This window comes from Artibeus jamaicensis, unplaced genomic scaffold, assembly GCF_021234435.1.
Source record: "Artibeus jamaicensis isolate MK-2021 breed Jamaican fruit bat unplaced genomic scaffold, CSHL_Jam_final scaffold_1283, whole genome shotgun sequence".
In the NCBI taxonomy this organism is placed as follows: domain Eukaryota; kingdom Metazoa; phylum Chordata; class Mammalia; order Chiroptera; family Phyllostomidae; genus Artibeus; species Artibeus jamaicensis.
Genome location: NW_026522028.1, coordinates 2467559 through 2488679, shown reverse-complemented (window position 1 = coordinate 2488679; position 21121 = coordinate 2467559). Strand labels below are relative to the sequence as shown.

The 21121-nt window shown below is 46.0% G+C and overlaps 1 protein-coding gene and 2 pseudogenes across 1 annotated transcript; all 3 read left to right on the top strand.

Annotated features, from left to right (window-relative positions):
- Positions 1 to 667: 667 nt before the first annotated feature.
- Positions 668 to 5301, top strand: LOC128625934 (ferritin heavy chain-like; annotated as a pseudogene).
- Positions 5302 to 10138: 4837 nt separating this feature from the next.
- On the top strand, positions 10139 to 10684 carry LOC128625950 (ferritin heavy chain-like). Its single transcript, XM_053655789.1, has one exon. It carries the CDS (start codon positions 10139 to 10141, stop codon positions 10682 to 10684), a length of 546 nt encoding a protein of 181 aa, XP_053511764.1.
- A 7354-nt stretch (positions 10685 to 18038) lies between these two features.
- On the top strand, positions 18039 to 18852 carry LOC128625933 (ferritin heavy chain-like; annotated as a pseudogene).
- Positions 18853 to 21121: the final 2269 nt, after the last annotated feature.

Genomic DNA, 21121 nt, shown 5'->3' with positions numbered 1-21121 from the left:
ATGTCTACTTTTATGTCCGTCAATGTTTTTGTCATATATTTAGATGCTTCTGCGCTGGGTGCATAAATGCTTACAAGGGTTATATCCTGTTGTGGGATGGATCCCTTTATCTTATGTGATGTGTTTTTGTACCTTTCATTATAGCCTTTGTTTTAAAGTCTATCTTGTATGACATAAGCTTAGCTACCGCAGTTTTTGTTTTTCCTTTTCGTTTTCGTGAAATACCTTTTTGTATCCCTTTACTTTCCGTCTGTGTGTATTTGATAGAAAGTGGGTTTCTTGTAGGTAGTATATATATATATGACTCCTGGTTTCTTATCCATTCGGCCACCTTATGTCTTTTGATTGGAGCATTTAATCCATTTACATTTAAAGTAGTCATTGGTAGGTACATAGTTATTGCCATTTTACTACTCATATCTTTTCAGTTTTTCTTCTTCTGTTTGAAGTAGTCTCTTTAACACTGCTTGTAGCACTGGTTGGTGGCGATGAACTTCCTGAGCTTTTTCTTGTCTAGGAAGCTCTTTATCTCTTCTTTGATTCTAAATGATAGCCTTGCTGGGTAGAGTAATCTTGGTTGTAGGTTCTTCCTTGTCATCATTTTGAAACTTTTGTGCCCATCCCTTCTGCCCTGCAAAGTTTCTGTTGAGAAATCAGCTGATAGTCTATGGGGGCCCCCTTGCAGGTAACTAACTGCTTTTCTCTTGCTGCTTCCAAGCCTGTCTCTCTGTCTTTAACATTTGGGATTTTAATAATGCTGTGTCTTTGTATCACCCTCTTTGGGCTCATTTGGTGGGGGCTCTTTGCATTCCCTGGACTTCCATGTCTATTTGTTTCACCAGGTTATGGGACTTTTCTCTCATTATTTCTTCAAACAGGTTTTCAAATACCTTGCTGTCTCTCTCCTCCTTCTCCTACCATCATGAAGTGAATGCTGTTACCCTTGATGTTTTCCCACAGGTCCCTTAACCTATCCTCATTTAATTTTTTTCTTTTTGCTATTCTGATTGGATGTTTTCTAACACTTTGGCTTCCAAATTGCTGATTCGATTCTCTGCTTCATCTAAATTTCTGTTGATTCTATCTAAAGTACTGTTCGTTTCAGTAATTTCTGATTGGTTATTTTTCATGGTTTCTATCTCTGTAATTTCTCACTGGGTTAATCTGTTCTTCCCCTAAATTCACTGAGCAGCGTTATAACCAGTGTTGTGAGCCCTGTATCTGCAGATTGCTTGCCTCGACTTTGATTCGTTCTCTTTCTGGAGTTGTGTTTTATTCCTTTATTTGCTTCTTCTCTGTCTCCTCGTTGTGGCTGCCTGCCTGTGTTTTTCCTTTATAGGCAGATCTCCTATATTTCTCCGTCCTGGCAGGGTGGCGTTATGTTCAAGGTATCCTGTGCAGCCCAATGGCACCTTCTCCCTGGTCACCTGGGCTGGGCCCTTCAGGGGTGTCCCCTGTGTGGGTTTTCTGTGCCCTCCTATTGTAGTTGAGCTCTGATGGCTGTTGGCACGTCAGTGGACGGGACTGACCCTCAGGCTGACTGGCTGTGGAGACTGGCCTTGACTATACCTGATGTGCGATTGTGTGTGGGTGGACTACACAGAACAGGATCTGTTTGGGTGGTGCCTGCCAATACCACCCTTTGGGTGTGTTGTTTGAGGAGCTCTGGGTGGTGCTCTGGGGTGGATGAAATGGGCCACAGGCAGTGTTGGTTCTGGGGCCTCTTGGGAGGGTCTCTGGTGCAGGGTCAGGTCAGCCAGCTGTTCCTAGCCAGGGGCCAACTGGGAGGAGCTACAAAATGATCTGCATCGGGAGCTGCCTGTGTTTGACTTGCAGGCACCTGTGAGTGGCTGTGCTGTGAAACCGTGCTGGCAGTCGCTGGTGCCAGGCTTGGGGCCATTTGCCAAGGTACAGGACACCCTGAACACACATTCATTCTTGGTAAGCGAGTTTGTGCTGGGGAACCCAAGTGAAAAACGACATGGACTTGGTCTCGTTTAACCAAATATATTAGCATTTTGCCAATTTCCTAAAAGAAAAGTACAAAACCAATATGAGGTTATTTTACTAGCCAATTAAACCAAGAGTATAGATAGGCAGTGGTTTTCATTTATTACTCTCCACTTTAGAAAAAGGCATGCTACACAGCCATTCAACAAACTTTCACAAGTGGAAATGCAGACTATTTTAATAAGGTACGTGGAAGAATACAGGCCAGCCATTCTTTCGCTCAGAATAGTGGCCTCTAAACTAATCTGAAGCATCCTGACAATGACAATCACCTGAATAAATTATGCGGTCAAGATAGTGTATTAAAGGACTTCCTCTTCCAGATAGTGAAAGTCCTCACCTGAGGGGAAGAAAGAATCTGAAGAAGAGCAATAATGCAACATAATTATCAAATTAAATTTTAGCAAATAGAGTTACTCATCTGTTTACCTATTGTATGCTGTACTTGCATGAAAACCGAGGCAGCACTTGAAGCTATGATTTACTAGTATGAATCACACAAGAGTCTTCTAAGGGACTAGTTTGAAAACAGGTTTCCAAAGCGAGAAAATGTTATTTACACTGTGATTTGAATCTGTAAGCAATCCATGCATCAAGGTAATCTAAAAAAAAAACAACAAAAAACTAGGGCAGCCTCAATGGCAATTCTCTAAGAAAGAAATACATGTACTTATTGGAAGCTTTTGTTGCATCACTACTGGCATCCACTAATAAAAATAGCTTATAATTATTGAGAGCTTGCTATGTATTAGACATCAGATTAAGGCATTTACACGAATTATTTCACATCCTCCTCACAATAACACCAAAGGCAGTACTATTGTTGCCACCATTTCACAAATGATCACGGCGAATTTAGAGATTCATGAATTCCCTAATGTCCCACAGCTTAATAAATGGCTGAACTTAAATTTAAACACATGCAGTGTAACTTAAGGGCCTGAGAACTTAACCATTAGTCTATATGGTAATGAATACACGAGACGTTTACATGCCCAGTGAGTTATAATAACGTGACAAAGTCTGCTGCAAGATGTCAGTAGGGAAGAGACGCCAAAAGCCCAGTTTAACCGGAAATCTCAAACCAGTGGCACACATCCGTAACAGGATCAATCATTTAAGTAACAATTATATAGAGTGACACGGCCTGTGATCTGAAATGTCAAAGAGATTTCTGGAGTTATTCTAAGCAGGGCAGGAAATCTGAGCGTAGAGCCTTCTGCTCTGTATTAATGTAATACACAGATGATCCAGAAAGGTGGACCCTGGCTCTGATGGGGCCACAGTCAGCTACATGGATCTTTAGAAGACATTTATTGGACATATGCAATAGAAAGAGCGAGGGGAAATGCAAGTAGGAAGGGATTAGTTTAAATGGCTTATGGAGTGACCATATTTACCAATTAAAACCATGCCTAGTAACAAATTGAAATTGTATGAATTAGCACTGATTTTCTAATCCAACATTCTCTGATTACTAACAAAAGATAATAAACCTTTTACTACCAATCTGAACCTCATACTTTGAAGAAAAAAAAAAAGCGTTTCAATCCCTTTACTTCTATATCAGCCCACAAAAAAGAATAAAAAATGGAACACCATTTTGCTTTATTCCCCCAAACGTTCCTTTTCTGGTTCTAAAAATCACAGACAAGTAGAAATGGCAGGTTCCAAGTGTCACGGTTAGTCAAGTAAGGAGGATAGAATACAAGTTAAGGGCTTTCTTCAAGGATTTAAGTAAACCTTTTGTTTCCTGCCAGAGGAAACTGAAGTCTGTGCTTACCTAAGAGGACAGAGACTGGCAAGCCAGGCGAAAAGGGTGAAGGCCTCTAGGGGGTCAGTGAGGAGGTCACCGACACTCCACATTGGGGCACAGACAGGGCAGGAGGAGTGTATCTCCAGGACCGGGCTGAAAGTTTAAGACAGGAGAGAGAGTAAAGTGAGTGGAGAACGAATCCCAAAGAGTGAAAGATGGAGAGGCGCCCGAGTCACTGAAGCACTGGAGGCCCTGCTCTGCCACCAGCGAAAAGTGGAACTGATCATAAGAGGGAGGAGAAAGCAGAGATCACTGGACCAACAAGGTCTAGGAAGTCAGTGGGGCTGTTGGAAGTGTCCTCAAGTCCATGTAAAGTCACTCAAACAAATCTTTGAGGTGTTAAATATAACCACTGACACCACAAAACGGTTTTGTTAATGAAACATTCACATTAGGGCAATACTCATATAAGCTGCTCAAAGAACTCATGCAGGTGATTAACTCAAAATGGTTGCACTTGTATTCCTGAAGAACATTTTCAAATGTCATACCTGCCAGATGCCCAGCCCTGAGGGGCCTCATCAGCCGGGTTGAAATGGAACCTGGAAAGTGTCAAGGCAACTGGCCCCCTTAAACCCCCCTCGACCACCCCCATTAACATGGCCGTGCCCTGACACTGACCCCGAAGCCCATCACAGGCTGCCTCCCCCCTCCCTCAAAACTACTGAGTGGGGGGGGGGTTCTTCCTGTCCCACCCCAAAGCCAACTGCAGCGCCTGAGGACTGACACGTCAGCACGCATGTGTTGGCGCCACTGCAGGACACTCCGGGGCCCGCAGCCTCCACAGTCACCCCAGCCACAGCCCACCCTGCCACCTGGGATTCTGCACCACTGCAGTCTTGCAGCCCCGCGCCTACGCCTGAAGACGTGGAGATATTGCCCGGGCCCTCGTTTGTGCCTCAGAACTACCACCCTGAGTGTGAGGCTGCCGTCAACAACCACATCAACGTACACTTCCACACCTCCTACGTGTACTCCTCCCTGGCCTTCTACTTCGACCTTGAGGACCTGACCCTGAAGCACTTCTGCCTGTTCTTCCTGCAGAGGTGAAACAGGGAAAAGGAGCACACAGAGAGACTGATGGGGCTGCAGAATTAGGGTGGGGCCGAATCCGCCTGTGGGACATCAGCAATCCTCCCTGGGATGACCGAAAGAGTGGCCTGAGGGCCATGGACTGCGCCTTGCACCTGGCAAAGAAAGTGAACCAGAGCCTGCTGAGTCTGCACCAGCTGGCCACTGACAAGGGAGAGGGCCACCTGTGCCATTTTCTGGAAAGTCACTACCTGCAGCAACTGGTGATGTTCATCAAAGAGTTGGGGGACCCTGTCATCAAGCCGTGCAAGGTGGGAGCTCCGGAATCCGCCCTGGCAGAGAACCTCTTTGACATGCTCACCCTGGGTGACAGCAAGAAGAACTGTCCCTGGGTTGCCTTCCCGATGGCAGGCAGCCATGGGGTGACCTCCCCTGGTCACTGAGCTGAGCATGCCTATTGCCATATTGCCTTTCAACACTTTGGTTTAAGGTTTTATGTTGCAGTTTTACCGTTTCTTCCAATAAAGTTATCGGTTCCTAAATAAATAAAGTTGTTTCTTTGGTTCACGTGTGTTAAACCCAAACCTTCTAAGTAATACAACAGGTATGTAGGATTCTCTCTTTCCAAACATGCCCCATCACTCGCACTTTAGGATCCCTGTGGATGGGAGGGCATATTTCCTGGGACCATGGATAGAGGGAGCAAGTATTCTCTGAGACCCTGGTTGGAGGGAACAAGCAGTTTAAGGAAGGCGGGATGAAGGAAGGGGTCATCCCTAGGATGATGGATGGAGAGCAGAATTATCCCCAGGAACCTGGATGGAAGGAATGGGTAATTCCTGAACCTTGGGGGAGGTTGGGGCTATCCTGTGGGATACTGGATGATGGAAGGGCATTCTGTGGGTCCCAGGATGGAGTGAGGGAATATTACCTGGACCCTGGGGGGAGGAAGGTCATATTCCCTAGGCTGTGAGTGGAAGGAAAATGTATTTCCAGGACCATGGATGGAGAGGGGTATTTCCTGAGAAACAGAATGGAGAGAGGGGCTGTACCCTGGGCCTTAATGGAAGGTAGGAATAAACCCTGTGCAAGAGGGGGCATTCTGTGTGACCCTGGATGGAGCGAGGGGGTTCTCTGGGCATCCCGATGGAGGCAGGAGGTGTTATCTAGACCCTGGATGGAGGGAGGAGGTTTTCCCTTGTCCTGGATGGAGGAAGGGATATTTCCTGAAACTTCGAGGGGGGTGGGAAATCCATGGATACTCTTGACTATGGATTCAGGGAGCTTGCATTCCACGGACCTTGCATGAAGGGAAGGGTAATTCCCTGCACTCTGGAGTGAAGGAGGGGTTATTCCCTAGGCTCTGGGAGAGAGCCCAGGGAAAATGGTGGGCGGGAGAGGGCATTCCCTGGAACCTGGATGGAAGGAGGGCATACACCCTTGACACTGTAGGAGGGTGGGGCTATTTTGTGGGGCACTAGATGGAGGAAGGTGTATCCCTCAAACCCTGGAAGGAGGAAGAAGTACTCTCTGGACTCTCAATTCAGGGTGGGGTCAGTCCCTAAAATCTTTATGGCAGAAAGGAAATTCTCTGGACTGTAAATGGAGGGAGGGTATATTCCCTGAACCCTGAAGGGGTGTGGGACATCTCCTGGGACATAGGTTGGGGGTAGAGGATAGTCCCTGGGTCCTGGATGGAAGCAGGGGTGTTCTGTTGAACACAGGTTGGAGGGAAGGGATATTCCCTGGATCCCAGATGGATGGAGGGTGTTTTACCTGGGTCCTGAATGGAGGGGGGGGTATTGCTTGGACACTAGATGGGGGGAGGCCCTGGGTGTTCACTGAGACCTAGAGGAGTGTGGGGTTATTTTGTGGGACCCTGAATGGAAGGAGGGCATATGACATGGAAGCTGGATGGAGGGATGTTGTATTTCCTGGGCCCTAATGCACAGAGGGCTTATATTCTCTGGTATCGGGATGGAAGACAGAGGTAATGTCTGGGCACTACATGGAGGCAGGGATATTTTCTGGTCCTGAGTGGAGGGAGTATGTATTCCCTGGACCCTGAATGGACTGACCAGGTATGCTCTGGACTCTGGATGGAGTGAGAGGGTTCTCCTTGGGCCCCTGGAAAAATGCAGAATTCATCTTGTCCTTAGGAAGCCTGTGCTATATGGCAGGGTGCAGTCAGATAAATGGTCTGGGGCCCTGGTGAAAACAGATGCATGTCTATGCTGAAAATACAAAGCCTGGCCTTCAAATTATTGCTGTGCTTGCCACTGGAGAAACTCTAAAGACAGTGACATTGGGCAAGTGGTAGAGGGTTCTTACATTTTACCTGAAGGTTTTTAGTTTAGCATCATATGTAATGTTTATGTTTCTTAACAATACCCGTGTAGCGAGATGAAGACCCGAGCAGCCATCTTGGTAGAGTACTAATGGGGACCCCAGCCCACGGGGTCCCTGTGTAGTGCCTGCAAGGAACAAATTCACACAGACTACAGAAGTCCAGTGGAGAAAAAGGGACAGCAGAGCCACTCTCTAAGTGACAGAGAGGGCCCTGACCCCTGCCTAGACAGGCTTTTATTTCTTTTCTGGGTACATTACATTCAGGAAGGTCCTCCTTTACTATGTACAGGTTCCCTGTAGGTGATTGCCTTTTACAAATAACAAAGGAAAGAATATTGCTACCTCCTTCAAAGAGAAGGATGTGGCAGATCAAGGGGAAAAGTGGCTGGACCAGTTACACTCCATCCTTGGGAAGTTTACCAGAGATATTTGGAAGTCACTTTAAAGATACGCAGTAAACATTTCCGCCTCAATTCAGGGTGAGGGGGTTTTAGGAAAATCAAGCCTCATAGCAGCCTGGGTACAATGCGGGCCTGATTCCCCACCGGAGAGCCTATCAGGGGACCAGGATCCTGTGTGTCGACCCGCTCCCCATTGGAGTTTCTGAGTCAGCGGCTGGGCTACATTCCTAGCACCAAACAGAACGGTTCCCTATAGAGTACCACTTCCTCAAGCTCTCACTGAGCAACTGCAATGATAGCTGAGCCTTAGGCTGGCTGTTCCAGACACACGGGAGTGTCTTCCCAAGGTCCCATGCTGGTCATGCATATTACCCTTTCAAAACATGCTAATACAGTTTTTTGCTTCAGTTGTCCTCTTTCTTCCCTTAGCACAACATGGTCCCTCAAACATGAAATAGGTCCATAGGACTGAAAAGCACAAAGACAAGGCTGAAAGTCAACTTCCTGGTAGGGAATATGAAGTAGCAAAAATTTCCCTGCATGTTATCAGTGACTCAGTGCTTTCAAGAATGTAGAGGGAGGGGGGAGAGCTGAAGCTGGGAGGCCAGTTGGGAGATGTTGCGGCTGGTCCAGGTGAAAGGCGATGGGGGTTGAACTACAGTGGTGACTGAGAAAAGGAAGAGATGTGGGCAAAATGCACATGGATTGAATGAGCCAATGAGCTCTGCTTATGGACCAGAGGTGAAGAGTGAGAGATGAGGAAAATACTCTAGGTTCTGGTGATTAGAATTGAATACCTGCGGGATGGTAGCACTGTTTATTAATTTGAGGATGTTCGTCCAGTGGTGGGACTGCCATATTATGTAAAACCGGAGATGCCCACGGACCTCCAATGGAACCACCATGTAGATAACTGTGAGGCCATTATAGACCCAGGGCTCTAGTTTGTATCGAGAGCAGGGTGTGTAGGCACCCTTGGCTTAGCAAGTACCAGGAATTCATACACACAGAAACAAAACTTGTGTTCAGTGTAAATTCTTTTGTTTACCCACTCTGGGCACAATGACACTCTTATCAATTAGGAGAGGTTCGAACACTCCTGAAATCGAAGATCCCAGATAGCAGGCCCAAGGCCCAACCTCTCCCAGAGCTCTTTCTGAAGACAGCGGTGCCTGCCCTCCTGTGTGGACTCATTCATGCACAGTAGGTGTTATTTACCCACAGTGGGCACTGATCACCTACCCACTAGTGGGATGAGGCTGATACAATTATATCTGTGTTTCAGGTTTGCAAACAGCAAAAGAAACTATCATGAACGAGTATCTGCCAAAAGATTAGACAACCTGAAAGAAATAAATGAATTTTGAGAAACATACAATGTTCCGAAGCTGAATGAGGAAGAAACTGGAAATTTTAGCAGATGACTTACAACTAAGGAAATCAAAGATGTCACTAAATTTAAAAAAAAAAAAACACCCAATAAACAAAAGCCCTGGACAGGATGTCTACACAAGAGAATTTTATACAACTGTGGTATCTGGCAGCTTTCCTCACCCCAAACTACACTGGAAAGACTGTGAATGAGCTTAAGAAAATTGCAGATCTACACAGAAGGGAAACAATAGGACACATCTACCTAGAAGAAAAATGTATTACTCTCCCCCTGTCAGAAATATAGTATTTGTTTTGTCCCCAGGGAGTGCCCCTTTCCTACCTATAAGCCATGCCATGTATCCTCAAAGGAAAACCCACTGAGTAACTCAGCACACTCCAGCCTTCCCTTACAGCAGAAGCCCTGTATTGAAGTGCACATCACAACTCCAGATCAGGCCTGTGCTTATTATCTGGTTTGACCCCGTAAGTCCTTTATGCCTAACTGTACAGGAACACAGGGTTGCCAAATGTATGAGGAAGATAAAAGAAAAAAGGACAGGGAATTCACGAAACTATTTCTGGGCAGGGGGAACCCAGATATAACACAGGAAACAGAAGAGAATTTTATCAAACATTCAAATTCATGTTCTCAGAACTTTAAGAGGACAAAATGAACTTATACAACAATAAGGCCTCCTATAGTAGTTATTAGAGGACAAAGTCTTCGCAAGATAGACATATTCTTGCGAAATTGAAAACATTAAATGTCAAGAGGTCAGAACAGCTTCTCCCCGCCTCACCTACGCTGTAACGGAACCTGGAACATGCTGCTGGTACCCTGCCCACTTAGACCCGCCCCCCACTGCCCAGCACCCTTCTTTGCCACTCCCACCTGCCCCTGGGATCCTCCTTTTGCTGTGTTCTGAACACTCGCGAGAATTGGTCACTTTATCTAAGGGAAGGTCACTTCACATTTCACCTTCCCTTTCCGGTTCCATCTCAGAGCCAACCACCAGGCACCTGGTGCAGACACCTGAGCACTGCCGCTCCGCGCTGACTCACCCAGGAGACTCTCGGAGGCTACCCCGCAACTCCAGCTCCCGCTTCCAGGACTTCCTCGCTGTGGTGCCCCCACCCCGCACCTGTGCTACCAGACATGGCGACCGCATTGCCACCCTGGCCTGTGTGTCAGAACTACCACCCTGAGTGTGAGGCCGCCATCGACAACCAGGTCAAATTGGAGATGCACGCCTCCTACGTGTACAAGTCCATGTCCTGCTACTTCGACGGTGGAGACCCGGCCTTGAAGCACTTCAGCCTGTTCTTCCTTCAGCAGTCAAAGAAGGAGGTGGGGCACGCGCATTATCTGTTGGGGCTGCAGAACCGGCGTGCAGAAGACGCCAGCCTGTGCAACAACCCTGAGCCTGAGGAGGAGAAGTGGGAGAGTGGCCTGAGGGTCATGGAGTGCGCTTTGCACCTGGCGAAGAGAGTGCACCAGAGCATGCTGAATCTGCACCAGGTGATCACTGAGAAGCATGGCAAGATCTTCCACTTCCTGCAGTGTGACTACCTGCGTGAACATGAGATGTTCATCCAAGAGTTGGGGGACCATATCACCAACCTGCGCAAGCTGGGGGCCCCGGAAGGTAACCTGCCAGAGTCCGTCTTTGACAACTTCACCCTGGGCAGCAGCAAGAACTGAGCCGAGACTGCCTTACTGATAGCCGCTGGGTGACTTCCCCTGGTCGCGGTGCGGAGCATACCTATCGCCATATTGCCCTACAAACGTTCAGTTAAATTTTTATGTTTGAGTGTTATAATTACTTCCTAAAGTTATTGGTTGCTAAATAATTAAAGGCGTTTCATTGGTTCGTGTGCACAAACTGTCACGTTTTGTTTTAAAATAAGTGTGTAGGAGTCTCTCTCTCTCACACGTGGCCCATCATGTGCAGTTGCAGTTTGTGATCTCCTTGGGTGGGGGGAGAAGATATCTCGTGGGAGCCTGGATGGAAGGAGGTTTTCCATGAATCCTGGATGGAGGGTGGAGGTGTTCTCTGGGCCCTGAATGAAGGGTGGACTTATTCCCTGGGACCCTGAGTGGAGTGGTGGGGTATTCCTTGCTATCCTGGATGGGGGGAGTAGGTAATTCCTGGACTGTGGATGGAGGGAGGGGGCATTCCCTAGGACTCTGGATGGATGGAAGGAGAAGTTATTCCCTGGGACTCTGGATGGAGGGAGAAGGTATTCCCTGGGGCTCTGGATGGAGAATAGAGGTTTTTGTGGGACCCTCAGTGGAGGGAGGAGGTATACCCTGCACTCTGTATGGCCTTAGGGGGTATGCCCTGGACCCTGGATTGAAGGATGGGATAGATAACCTTGCGACTCTTAGTGGAGGGAAGAGGTATTTCCAGGACCCTGGATGGAGGGAGTGTGAGTACACCTTGGGACCATGGAGGGAGGGGATATTCTGTGTGACCTGAGATCGGGGGTATCAAACTCATTTTCAGTAGCGGCCACATCAGCCTCGTGGTTGTCTTCAAAGGGCCACAGGTAAGTTTAGGACTGTATAAATGTAACTACTCCTTGACGTTAAGCCGTGACTCAGCGCAGCTGCTGGGTAGAAATAAGATGCCTGGCTGGATAAAACAAGGTGGAGGGCCAGATTCAGCCCACAGGCCCTGTGTTTGCCACCTGTGCTCTAGATGGAGCGAGGAGGTACTCCCTGGACCCTGGATGGAGAGAGAGAGAGTATTCCCTGGGCTTAAATGGGGGGAGGAGCATTCTGTGGGACCCAGAATTGTGGGTGGCATATTGCGTGGACCACAGGTGGAGGCTGGGGTGTTCCCTTGCCCAAAATGGAGGGAAGAGGTATTCCCTGGATCCTGGATGGGGGGAGGGGTATACCTGGATGCTGTAATGTGTGAGGTGGTACTCCCTGAACCTTGGAGGGGGATGGGGCTGTTCTGTCGGACACTGGATGAGGGAGAGGCACTCAAAAGCCTCTTCCCTCAAGTGGGCTGCCTTTGGTCTCACCAACTCCACCAATTACTCCATAACTGGTTTGATTCAAGTCCTTAGAGGAATGCTGGTTTTCTCTTTCCACTAAATCCCTCTTGTTGTTGTTGTTGTGTGTGTAAACACATACACATGCGTAGGGGCATGCATACACACACACACACACACACACACACACTATAAATTTGCATCACTGCCAAAGGTTTGGAAGAAATCAGCAGTTTTCTGGCCGCTCAAACTCGAGGGATAGCGTTACCAAAGTACAGGTGACAGTACTGGGCAGATTAAGGAGCCTTTCCTCTTGAGTGGTTTGTGAGGCAAGGAACCAGAACTTGAGAACTCCATCCACATAAACAAAAGCAAAATGTTTATATTCTACTTATAGGATATGTCCCAATCCATTGACTGACATAGAAATAAAATAAGTTTAAAATTATTTTGGCAGAAAACTAGCAAATAACCAGGTATTTCCTAGGAAGTTCAAATTCCCTAAATATGCTTAACTGACCTTAACTACTGAGGGGGTTTTGTTTGCTTGTTTGTTTGGGGAAATGACAAAAGTCTTCAAGGAAATAGATGAAAGGAACATGGTTTATTTTTCAAGTATGAACAAAAACTGAAGAAAGAAATGCTCAGCAGGAAGGTAATTTTGTGACTAGCACAGAGAAAACACTACACAAAACCTTTTGTAAGTGGTGTTTTTTACTGAGTTTTAACATTGGCTTGTTGAGGTCGTTATATTTTTATGAATGAGAAAATCAGCATATGAACAACTGAGGGCATGAAAGGAAAGTTAAAAAATTAAAAATGAAAGAAAATTGCTTATGTCAACTCATGAAGAAAAAAGATTACATTAAAAACTTATTCTATGAACACTCCCAGGTCAATATGACTGTGAGGCATAGAAAATTTTATAAGGATTATACTTTTTGCCTGACTTGTTTGGAGAAACTTACACTTGATTTTAGTGAAAAAATGTTATCTACACCTTCAACCAAGACGTTCTGGATCCGTAGGCTAACATACAAAATTGCAGCGAATATGTTTTCCCCAAATATAATTGTTATGAAGGGAAAGGTATGAGCACTTCTGTAGCACGTTCTGTATTTGTGTAAATAGAAGGAAAGTTTTTAAGTAAAATATTTAAATAAATATTTAAATTAAATATTTAAATAAATATTTAATATTATTCACATGTGTTCTACAGAATACATGTGAATATTTGAAATTAAATACATATCACAGCACATTCTTATTATGAACTCATCAGGAACTAATTTTATGTTATATGTATATGTGTGTGTGTGTAATGTTGGTGAAAACGGGGAACTAAAACAGACTCTTGGGTCCAGGAGATCAATGTCAAAGCCAGTTGCCCTCACTCAGCACAAAGTTGGACTTACATTAGGTGCTAGTTAGGTACTGATTAGATATGTGGTATGGTTGTGTCATTCTAACTCTGTGTTCTTTATCTGTATTTCTTCTTGAGTTTACATCTAAATGAAATACAACAGTGTGGTGATGGCCATAGGGAAGGGGGTGGGAGCTGCGTGGAGATTGGCCAAGGGGGGAAGAAGAGGAAAATCTGTGATAATGTCAACACTAAAAATAAAGTTTGAAGAAGGAAAACAGAAAAATTATTGGAAGCACTGCCAGGATTCTCTCGATCTCTCTATAGGTCACCACAGCCACACAGATACAGTGTGCACAATTGCACGTGTTTTGAATCATGCTGAGTGTGATTGCTGCTGACTGGTCTGTCCAAGTGTAAAAAGGACAATTGTCCCATGTCCATGCATATAGTCACAATGACTGATGTCAGCAGCTTCAAAAACGAAAATTTCCTTTTAAAGTGATGACTGGGAAATGAAAAATATTTTAATAGAATGAAACTTCAGCACCTTCAGTTACTGAGGTCAGTGAGACCTTTAATGGCGGTTCATGAAACCAGAATAACTACATCAGAATAAACTATCACGTTCCTTTTCACAAGTTAATAAAAAAGGACAGACAATATTTAAATAATTCCTTCCACTACCTGAAAAGAAATGTACTTTATGAATCATCCAGAGAACTAAAGTGTGCCAAGTCTTTCCTAAAAAAGAGTGGTCCAGACCTGAGATGGTCCACACATATCAGGGAATGGAGGCATGGCACTCGACAGAGAACTTGAATCTCAGCATACAGAGAAGAGGCAGCAAATGTGTTGTCAGTCAGAAGTGATTGACAGGTTTAAGAGGAAAAGCATAATCTGAAGTGCAACCGAACCTCCTTAATTTTAATGTTATAGTTTTATTTGCATATCTTTGTAAATTGTTAGTTTTACAGCTACAAAGGCATACCTTTAAGCATAGAGATTTTTATACCTAGTTTTATGTTTGTGCATATTAAAGTAAAATGATAAGAATAATTTGTCACCTTTGGGTGTCTTTGATTTTTTCCTTCTAAAGGAAACCCAGGTTAAACACATTCAACACCCACTCCCACTCTCTTGTTTTAATTTGGAGAAATAATGAGACATGATGAGAAATAATAAAATAAAGCTTTTAATGAGGGTGAAGTGGAATAAGGGGGGAATGGGACAACTGTAATAGCACACAATCAATAAAACATATTTTTAAAAAGAAAAACAAACCAAAACAAAAACATTTTAGCTAGTGTCCCTGAGCCCCTACTATGTGAAATTCAGTATCAAAGCAGTTAAACAGCCTTTTTCATGAAGGAGCTCATGGTGCAGCCGAAGTTTCCAAACTACCCAGAGAGGAATCCAGATCAGTGTGTCACTGGCTGCTAATTACAAGGTGTGTGCTTGCTGGAGCATGTTGCTGACTCTCAAATTCACAGGTCTTGATCTGTAAAATATGGCTGGTGATGGCAAAAAGCTAACGGACAGAGTATCCGTAACAATGAGGTAGTAGAGTGTCAACAGCTCAGAGACAGATGATACTAAGGATTGATAATACTGATTTTGGATTGCTATCATTTTTCACTGCTGCTTTATTAAATGAGTTTTATACATATGCAAACACACAGAGAGTAAGTCACCAACTGCTGCTACTCATGATCTGCTTCCTTATAAATATATCATCAAGCTTACTGCATATATGAATTTTTAAAGAAAAGATTATATAGAACATTGAATAACACTTAACTGCAAAAAATGCATATGTGAGGAGTTTGTGGGACAGGTTTTTATATTAGGACCTATAAAAATACCTGGCATATAATATGTACTCAATAGAAAGATGTTGAATGAATGAATGAAAGCTCATCACTGACACTGAGTCAGAACTTATTGTCTAATATCAGTGGTGTAACTATTAGTTCTGTAGCATTTTTAAAAGACGAAGGGAACCAAAAGTCAAAACACAGTCTTCGCAAATTGTGGTACTCGAATTTTTATTCGTTCACTCTGTATTAATTCTGAAAAATACTGTGATGGATAATTTTATATATCAACTTGACTCGGCTAGAAGATACCCACATATTTATTCAATCATTATTCTGTGAGTGCCTGTCAGGGTGTCTTTCCATGAGATTAATGTTTTAAACAGTCCCCTGAGTAAAGCAGATGGGCTTAGCTACTGTGGGTGGGCTTCATCTAATCAGTTGAAGGGCTGGATAGAACAAAAATGCTGACTCGACTCTAAAAACGATGGAACTCCTCATCCTCAACTGCCTTTGAGTGGGGAACACTGTTTCTTTCCCCTGCCTTCAACTTCACTTCTTGGGTCTTGAACCTATTGGCCTTTGGAATGGACCTGCAACATGAGCTCCCCTGGGTCTCAAGTTTGCCAAAGGCAGATTTGGGGACTTTTGAGCCTTCATAACCACAGGAGACAATTCTTCAGTTTACAGACAGACAGACAGATAGATCATATTCCATCAGTTCTGTTTCTTTGGAGAATGCTGACTTATGCTAATAGAGTATAAACACTGAGCACAAACATTGCAAGGAAAACTTATCATATATTCATATTTTTAAAATATAATCTTCTCTTATAGTTTCTCCTTATGTGTGTGTATTTAGCTTTATACTCCTCATTAAAGAAAAACTGGAGGGAATACTTTTGTTTATACATATGTGTATTTCCTTCATGAAATTCTGAGATTCTGAGCCCATGCTTATAATTGATTTCCCTTAGAAGGGATACTTTTTCAACCTCAGGTAGAGTAAAATTATAAGGATGAATTATTACATAATGCTGAACATAATGAGAAACATTCTACAAAATCAAGGTCCCTTCTATTTAAACAGATTCTTACAGTGAGGTCTACAATGAAATGGACTGCTTGGAGGGGAGCAATGGGGGAAAAATGAGGAGTACTGTAATAGAATAACAATAAAGTATTTAATAAAAGTTAAGCAGCACTAGCTTCCAAAGAGAAATAGAAAGGTCTAAAAAGGTACAGTAATCAAAACCATGGGAATAAAAGTTTAATTGAAAGTAGGCATTTTATTCACAACCACCAGACCATGTGAGAGCACTGATAATATTCCTTTCTCTATGTTGTGTCTTGAGAGCAGAGCCACGTTTGATTCTTGTGTGTATCTCCAGAGTCACAGTGTCCAACACATATTTGGAGTGTCTGTTTGGTGGTTGGATTAATCATAAACACATTAATTATAAATATCTAGGTTGGTCTTACATCTTCCACTATAATCTTCTTGAATTGAAAGAACATGTTTTCTCCTTTTAATTTCCATGTATGCGCAAAATGTTGTATGTATTTACTTGGGTCAGAAAGGGGAGAAAGACGGCAGTTTTCTACCTGTTTGTGTTTCCATCTGCTTCTGCACTAGAATACAAATCCCATGGGAACAGACGAAGTCTCTCTTTGTTCCTAGTATTTGCCCAGACCCTACACTAGTGCCTGTGCCATTTTTGATATAAGGGGTTTGTTGAGTTAATTAAGGACAATTTGACATCAGTGGTATACTCAACTACTTTGGCTCCTTCCTTAGAATTTAACTGAAAGCTTTAGAGCAAAAAGGCTTACTGAGTAGCAGTGAAACTACAAATGTGGTTGGAGGGGATGAATACATCCACAGGGTTAAGGGCTTTCTTTAAGGATTTAACTAAACCTTTTGTTTCCTGCCAGAGGGAACCGAAGTCTGTGCTTACCTAAGAGCACAGAGACTGGCAAGCCAGGTGAAATGGGTGAAGGCCTCTGGGGGTTCAGTGAAGAGGTCACCCGACACTCCACATTGGGGTGCAGACAGGGCAGAAGGAAGGTGTCTCCAGGACTGGGCTGAAAGATTAAGGCAGGAGAGAGTAAGGGGAGTGAAGAACAAACTCCAACAGTGAAAGATGGAGAGGTGCCCCAGTCACTGAGACGCTCGAGGCCCTGATCTCCTGTCAGGGAAATGTGGAACTGATCATTGGGAGGAATGTGAAACTGAGAGTGGGAGGAAAAAGCAGGGATCACTGGAGGAACAAGGTCTAGGAAGTCAGTAGGGCTGTTGGACCTGGCCTCATGTCCATGCGAAGTCATTCAAACAAAGCTTCGAGGTATTAAATGTAACCAATGATACCACAAAATGGCTTTGTTTAATGAAACAACCACATTAGGGCAATATTCATGTAAGTTGCTCACAGATATCATGTAGGTGATTGATTGAAAACAGTTGCACTTGTATTCCTGAAGAACATTTTAAAGGTCATACTGGCCACATGCCCAGCCCTGAGAGGCCCTGTCAGCCAGGCTGGAATGGAACATGGAAAGTGTCAGTGCCGCTGGCCCCCTTATTCCCCCTAAAGCACCCCCACCAACGTGGCCCTGCCATGACCCTGACCCCCAAGCCCATCACAGGCTGCCTCCCCCCTCCCTCAAAACTACTGCGTGGGTGGGTTCTTCTGGTCCCACCTCAGAGCCAACAGCAGCGCCTGAGGACTGACACGTCAGCACGCCTGTGTTGGCGCCACTGCAGCACACTCTGGGGCTCTGCAGCTTCCACAGTCGCCCCTGCCACAGCCCACCCAGCAGCCTGAGATTCTGCACCACTGCAGTCTTGCAGGCCCGCGCCTGCGCCTGAAGACATGGAGATGCTGCCCGGGCCCTCCTTTGTGCCTCAGAACTACCAGCCTGAGTGTGAGGCTGCCGTCAACAACCACATCAACGTACACTTCCACGCCTCCCTACGTGTACTCCTCCCTGGCCTTCTACTTCGACCTCGAGGACCTGACCCTGAAGCACTTCCGCCAGTTCTTCCTGCAGAGGTCAAACTAGGAGAAGGAGCACAGGGAGAGGCTGATGCGGCTGCAGAACCAGCGAGGGGACCGAATCCGCCTGCGGGACATCAGCAGTCCTCCCTGGGATGCATGGTAGAGTGGCCTGAGGGCCATGGACTGCGCCTTGCACCTGGCGAAGAAAGTGAACCAGAGCCTGCCGAGTGTGCACCAGCTGGCCACTGACAAGGGGGAGGGCCACCTGTGCCATTTCCTGGAGAGTCACTACCTGCAGCAACAGGTGATGTTCATCAAAGAGTTGGGGGGCCGTGTCATCAAGCTGCGCAAGGTGGGAGCTCCGGAATCCGGCCTGGCAGAGTACCTCTTTGACACGCTCACCCTGGGTGACAGCAAGAAGAACTGTCCCTGGATTGCCTTCCCCGATAGCCTCAGGGCAAATTCCCCTGGTCACTGTGCTGAGCGTGCCTATTGCCATATGGCCCTTCAAAATGTTCACTTCAGCTTTTATGTTGCAGTTTTACCATTTCTTCTAATAAAGTTGTTGGTTCCTAGATTAAAAAAAGGAGTTTTATTGATGCGTGTGTTTGAAACGCAAACCTTCTATGTAATAAAACAGGTATGTAGGAGTCTCTCTTTCCAACCACACCCCATCACTTTCAGATGAAGATCTCCGTGGATGGGAGAGCCTGTTCCCTGGGACCATGGATAGAGGGACCGAGTATTCTTTGGGAACCTGGATAGAGGGAATCAGTGTCTGTGGGACAGAGCGTGAAGGGAGGGGGGTATCCCTGGGACCATGGATGGAGAGAGGAGTTAGTTTCAGGAGCCGAGGTGGCAAGGGTGGGTATTCACTAGTCTCTGGAGGAGGGTGGGGCTATTATGTGGGACACCAGATGGAGATGGGGGGTATCCTGAAACCCTGGGTTTAAGGAGAGAGTATTTCCTGGGCCCGGATTGGTGGGAGGAGCTGTTTTTGGACCCTGGGAGGTGGGAGGGACTATTTCTCGGACCATGGATTGAGGGAGGAGATAGTCCCTGATCCCTAGAGGAGGATGGGATATTGTGAGGGGTAATGCCTGGAGTCAGGGGGTATACTGGGACCCTGGATAGGGTGATATAGTGTTCCCTGGGCCCTAAAGCGAGGAAGGAGGTATTTTGTGGGTTCTGGGTGGAGGAAGCAGCCATTACCTGGACCCTGGATATAGGGAGCAGGTTGACTGGGATACTGGATGAGAAAGAAGGTATTCTTCGGGCCTTGGATGGAGGCAGGAGGTATTCTCTGGGCCCCAGATGGAGAGACAGGTTATTCCATGGGCTTAAGTGGAGGGGAGAGTTATTTCCTGGGCCTTGAATGGAGTGAGGAGCATTCCGTGGGAACTAGTCTTGTGGGTGGAGTATTCCCTGGACCCTGGATGGAGGGAGATTGTATTTTCTTGGCCCTGGATTGAGGGAGGAAGTATGCCCTTGTCCCGGATGGAATTATGTGGTATTCCCTGAACCCCAGGGGAGGTTGGGGCTATCCAGTGGGATACTGGATGATGGAGGGGCATTCCTTGGGGTCCCAGGATGGAGTGAGAGAATATTACCTGGACCCAGGGTGAAGTGAGGTCATGTTCCATGGACCCTGAATGGAAGCAGAATGCATTTCCTGGGCCATGTATGGAGGGAGGGCATTCCCTAGGAAATGGGTAGGAGTGAGGGGACTATACCCTGGACCTTAATGGAAGGTAGAAGTAAACCCAGGCTCAGTGGGGGTGACATTCTCTGGGACCCTGGATGGAGAGAGGGGGTTCTCTGGAAAGCTTGATGGAGGGAGATGGTGTTACTAAGTCCCTGGATGCAGGGAGGAGGTATTCCCTGGTCCTGGGGGGAGGGAGGGAGGGAGGGAGGGAGGGAGGGAGGGAGGGAGGGAGGGAGGGAGGGGTATTTCCTGAAACTTGGAGGATGGGACTATTCTTTTGACCCTGGATTGAGGGAGCTTACATTTCATGGAACTTTCATGAAAGGGAGGGTAATTCTCTGCACTCTGGAATGAGAGAGGGGTTATTCCCTAGACTCTGGGAGAGAGCCCAGGGAAAATGGTGGGTGGGAGAGGGGAGGTCCTGGAACCTGGAGGGAAGAAGGTGTATCCCTGAGACCCTGGAAGGATGGAGCAATATTTTCTGGAACCTCGAGGCAGGGTGGGGTTATTCCCTGAACACTTTATGGAAGAAAGGAAATTCCCTGGGCTGTGATTGGAGGGAGGGTATATTTCTTGAACCCTAGAGGAGTGTGGGTCATTCCCTGGTCCCCAGTTTGGGGGTAGAGGATAGTTCCTGCGTCTTGGATGGAGGCAAGGGCATACTATTGAACACAGGTTGGACAGAGGGATATTCCCTGGATCTCAGATGGATGGAGGGTGCTTTACCTGGGCCCTGAATGAAGTGAAGAGGTATTCCTTGGACACTAGATGGGGGGAGAGAATGAATATACCTAGGTCCCTGCATGGTTGGCCTGGGTATTCACTGAAGTCTGGAGGGGCATTGGGCTTTTGGTAAGACCCTGGATGGGGGGAGGACCTATCGTGTGGTACCTGTATTGAGGAAGGTTGTATCCCCTGAAACCTGAATGCATGGAGGAGGTATTCAGTGGACCCTGGATGGAGTGTATGGGTATGCCCCGGACGATACATGGAGGGAAGGGGTATTTCCTCATCGTGAATGGAGGGAGCATGAATTCCCTGGACCCTGAATGGACAGACTAGGTATGTCCTGAGTCCTGAATGCAGCGAGAGGGTTTTCCTCGGGACCCTGGAAAATGCAGAATTTATCTTCTCATCAGAAACCTTGTGGTATATGGCACAGGGCTGTTAGCTGCATAGCCTTTGGCCCTGGTGAAAATAGATGCATGTCCATGCTCAAAATACAAAGCCTGGCCTTCAAATTTTTGCTGTG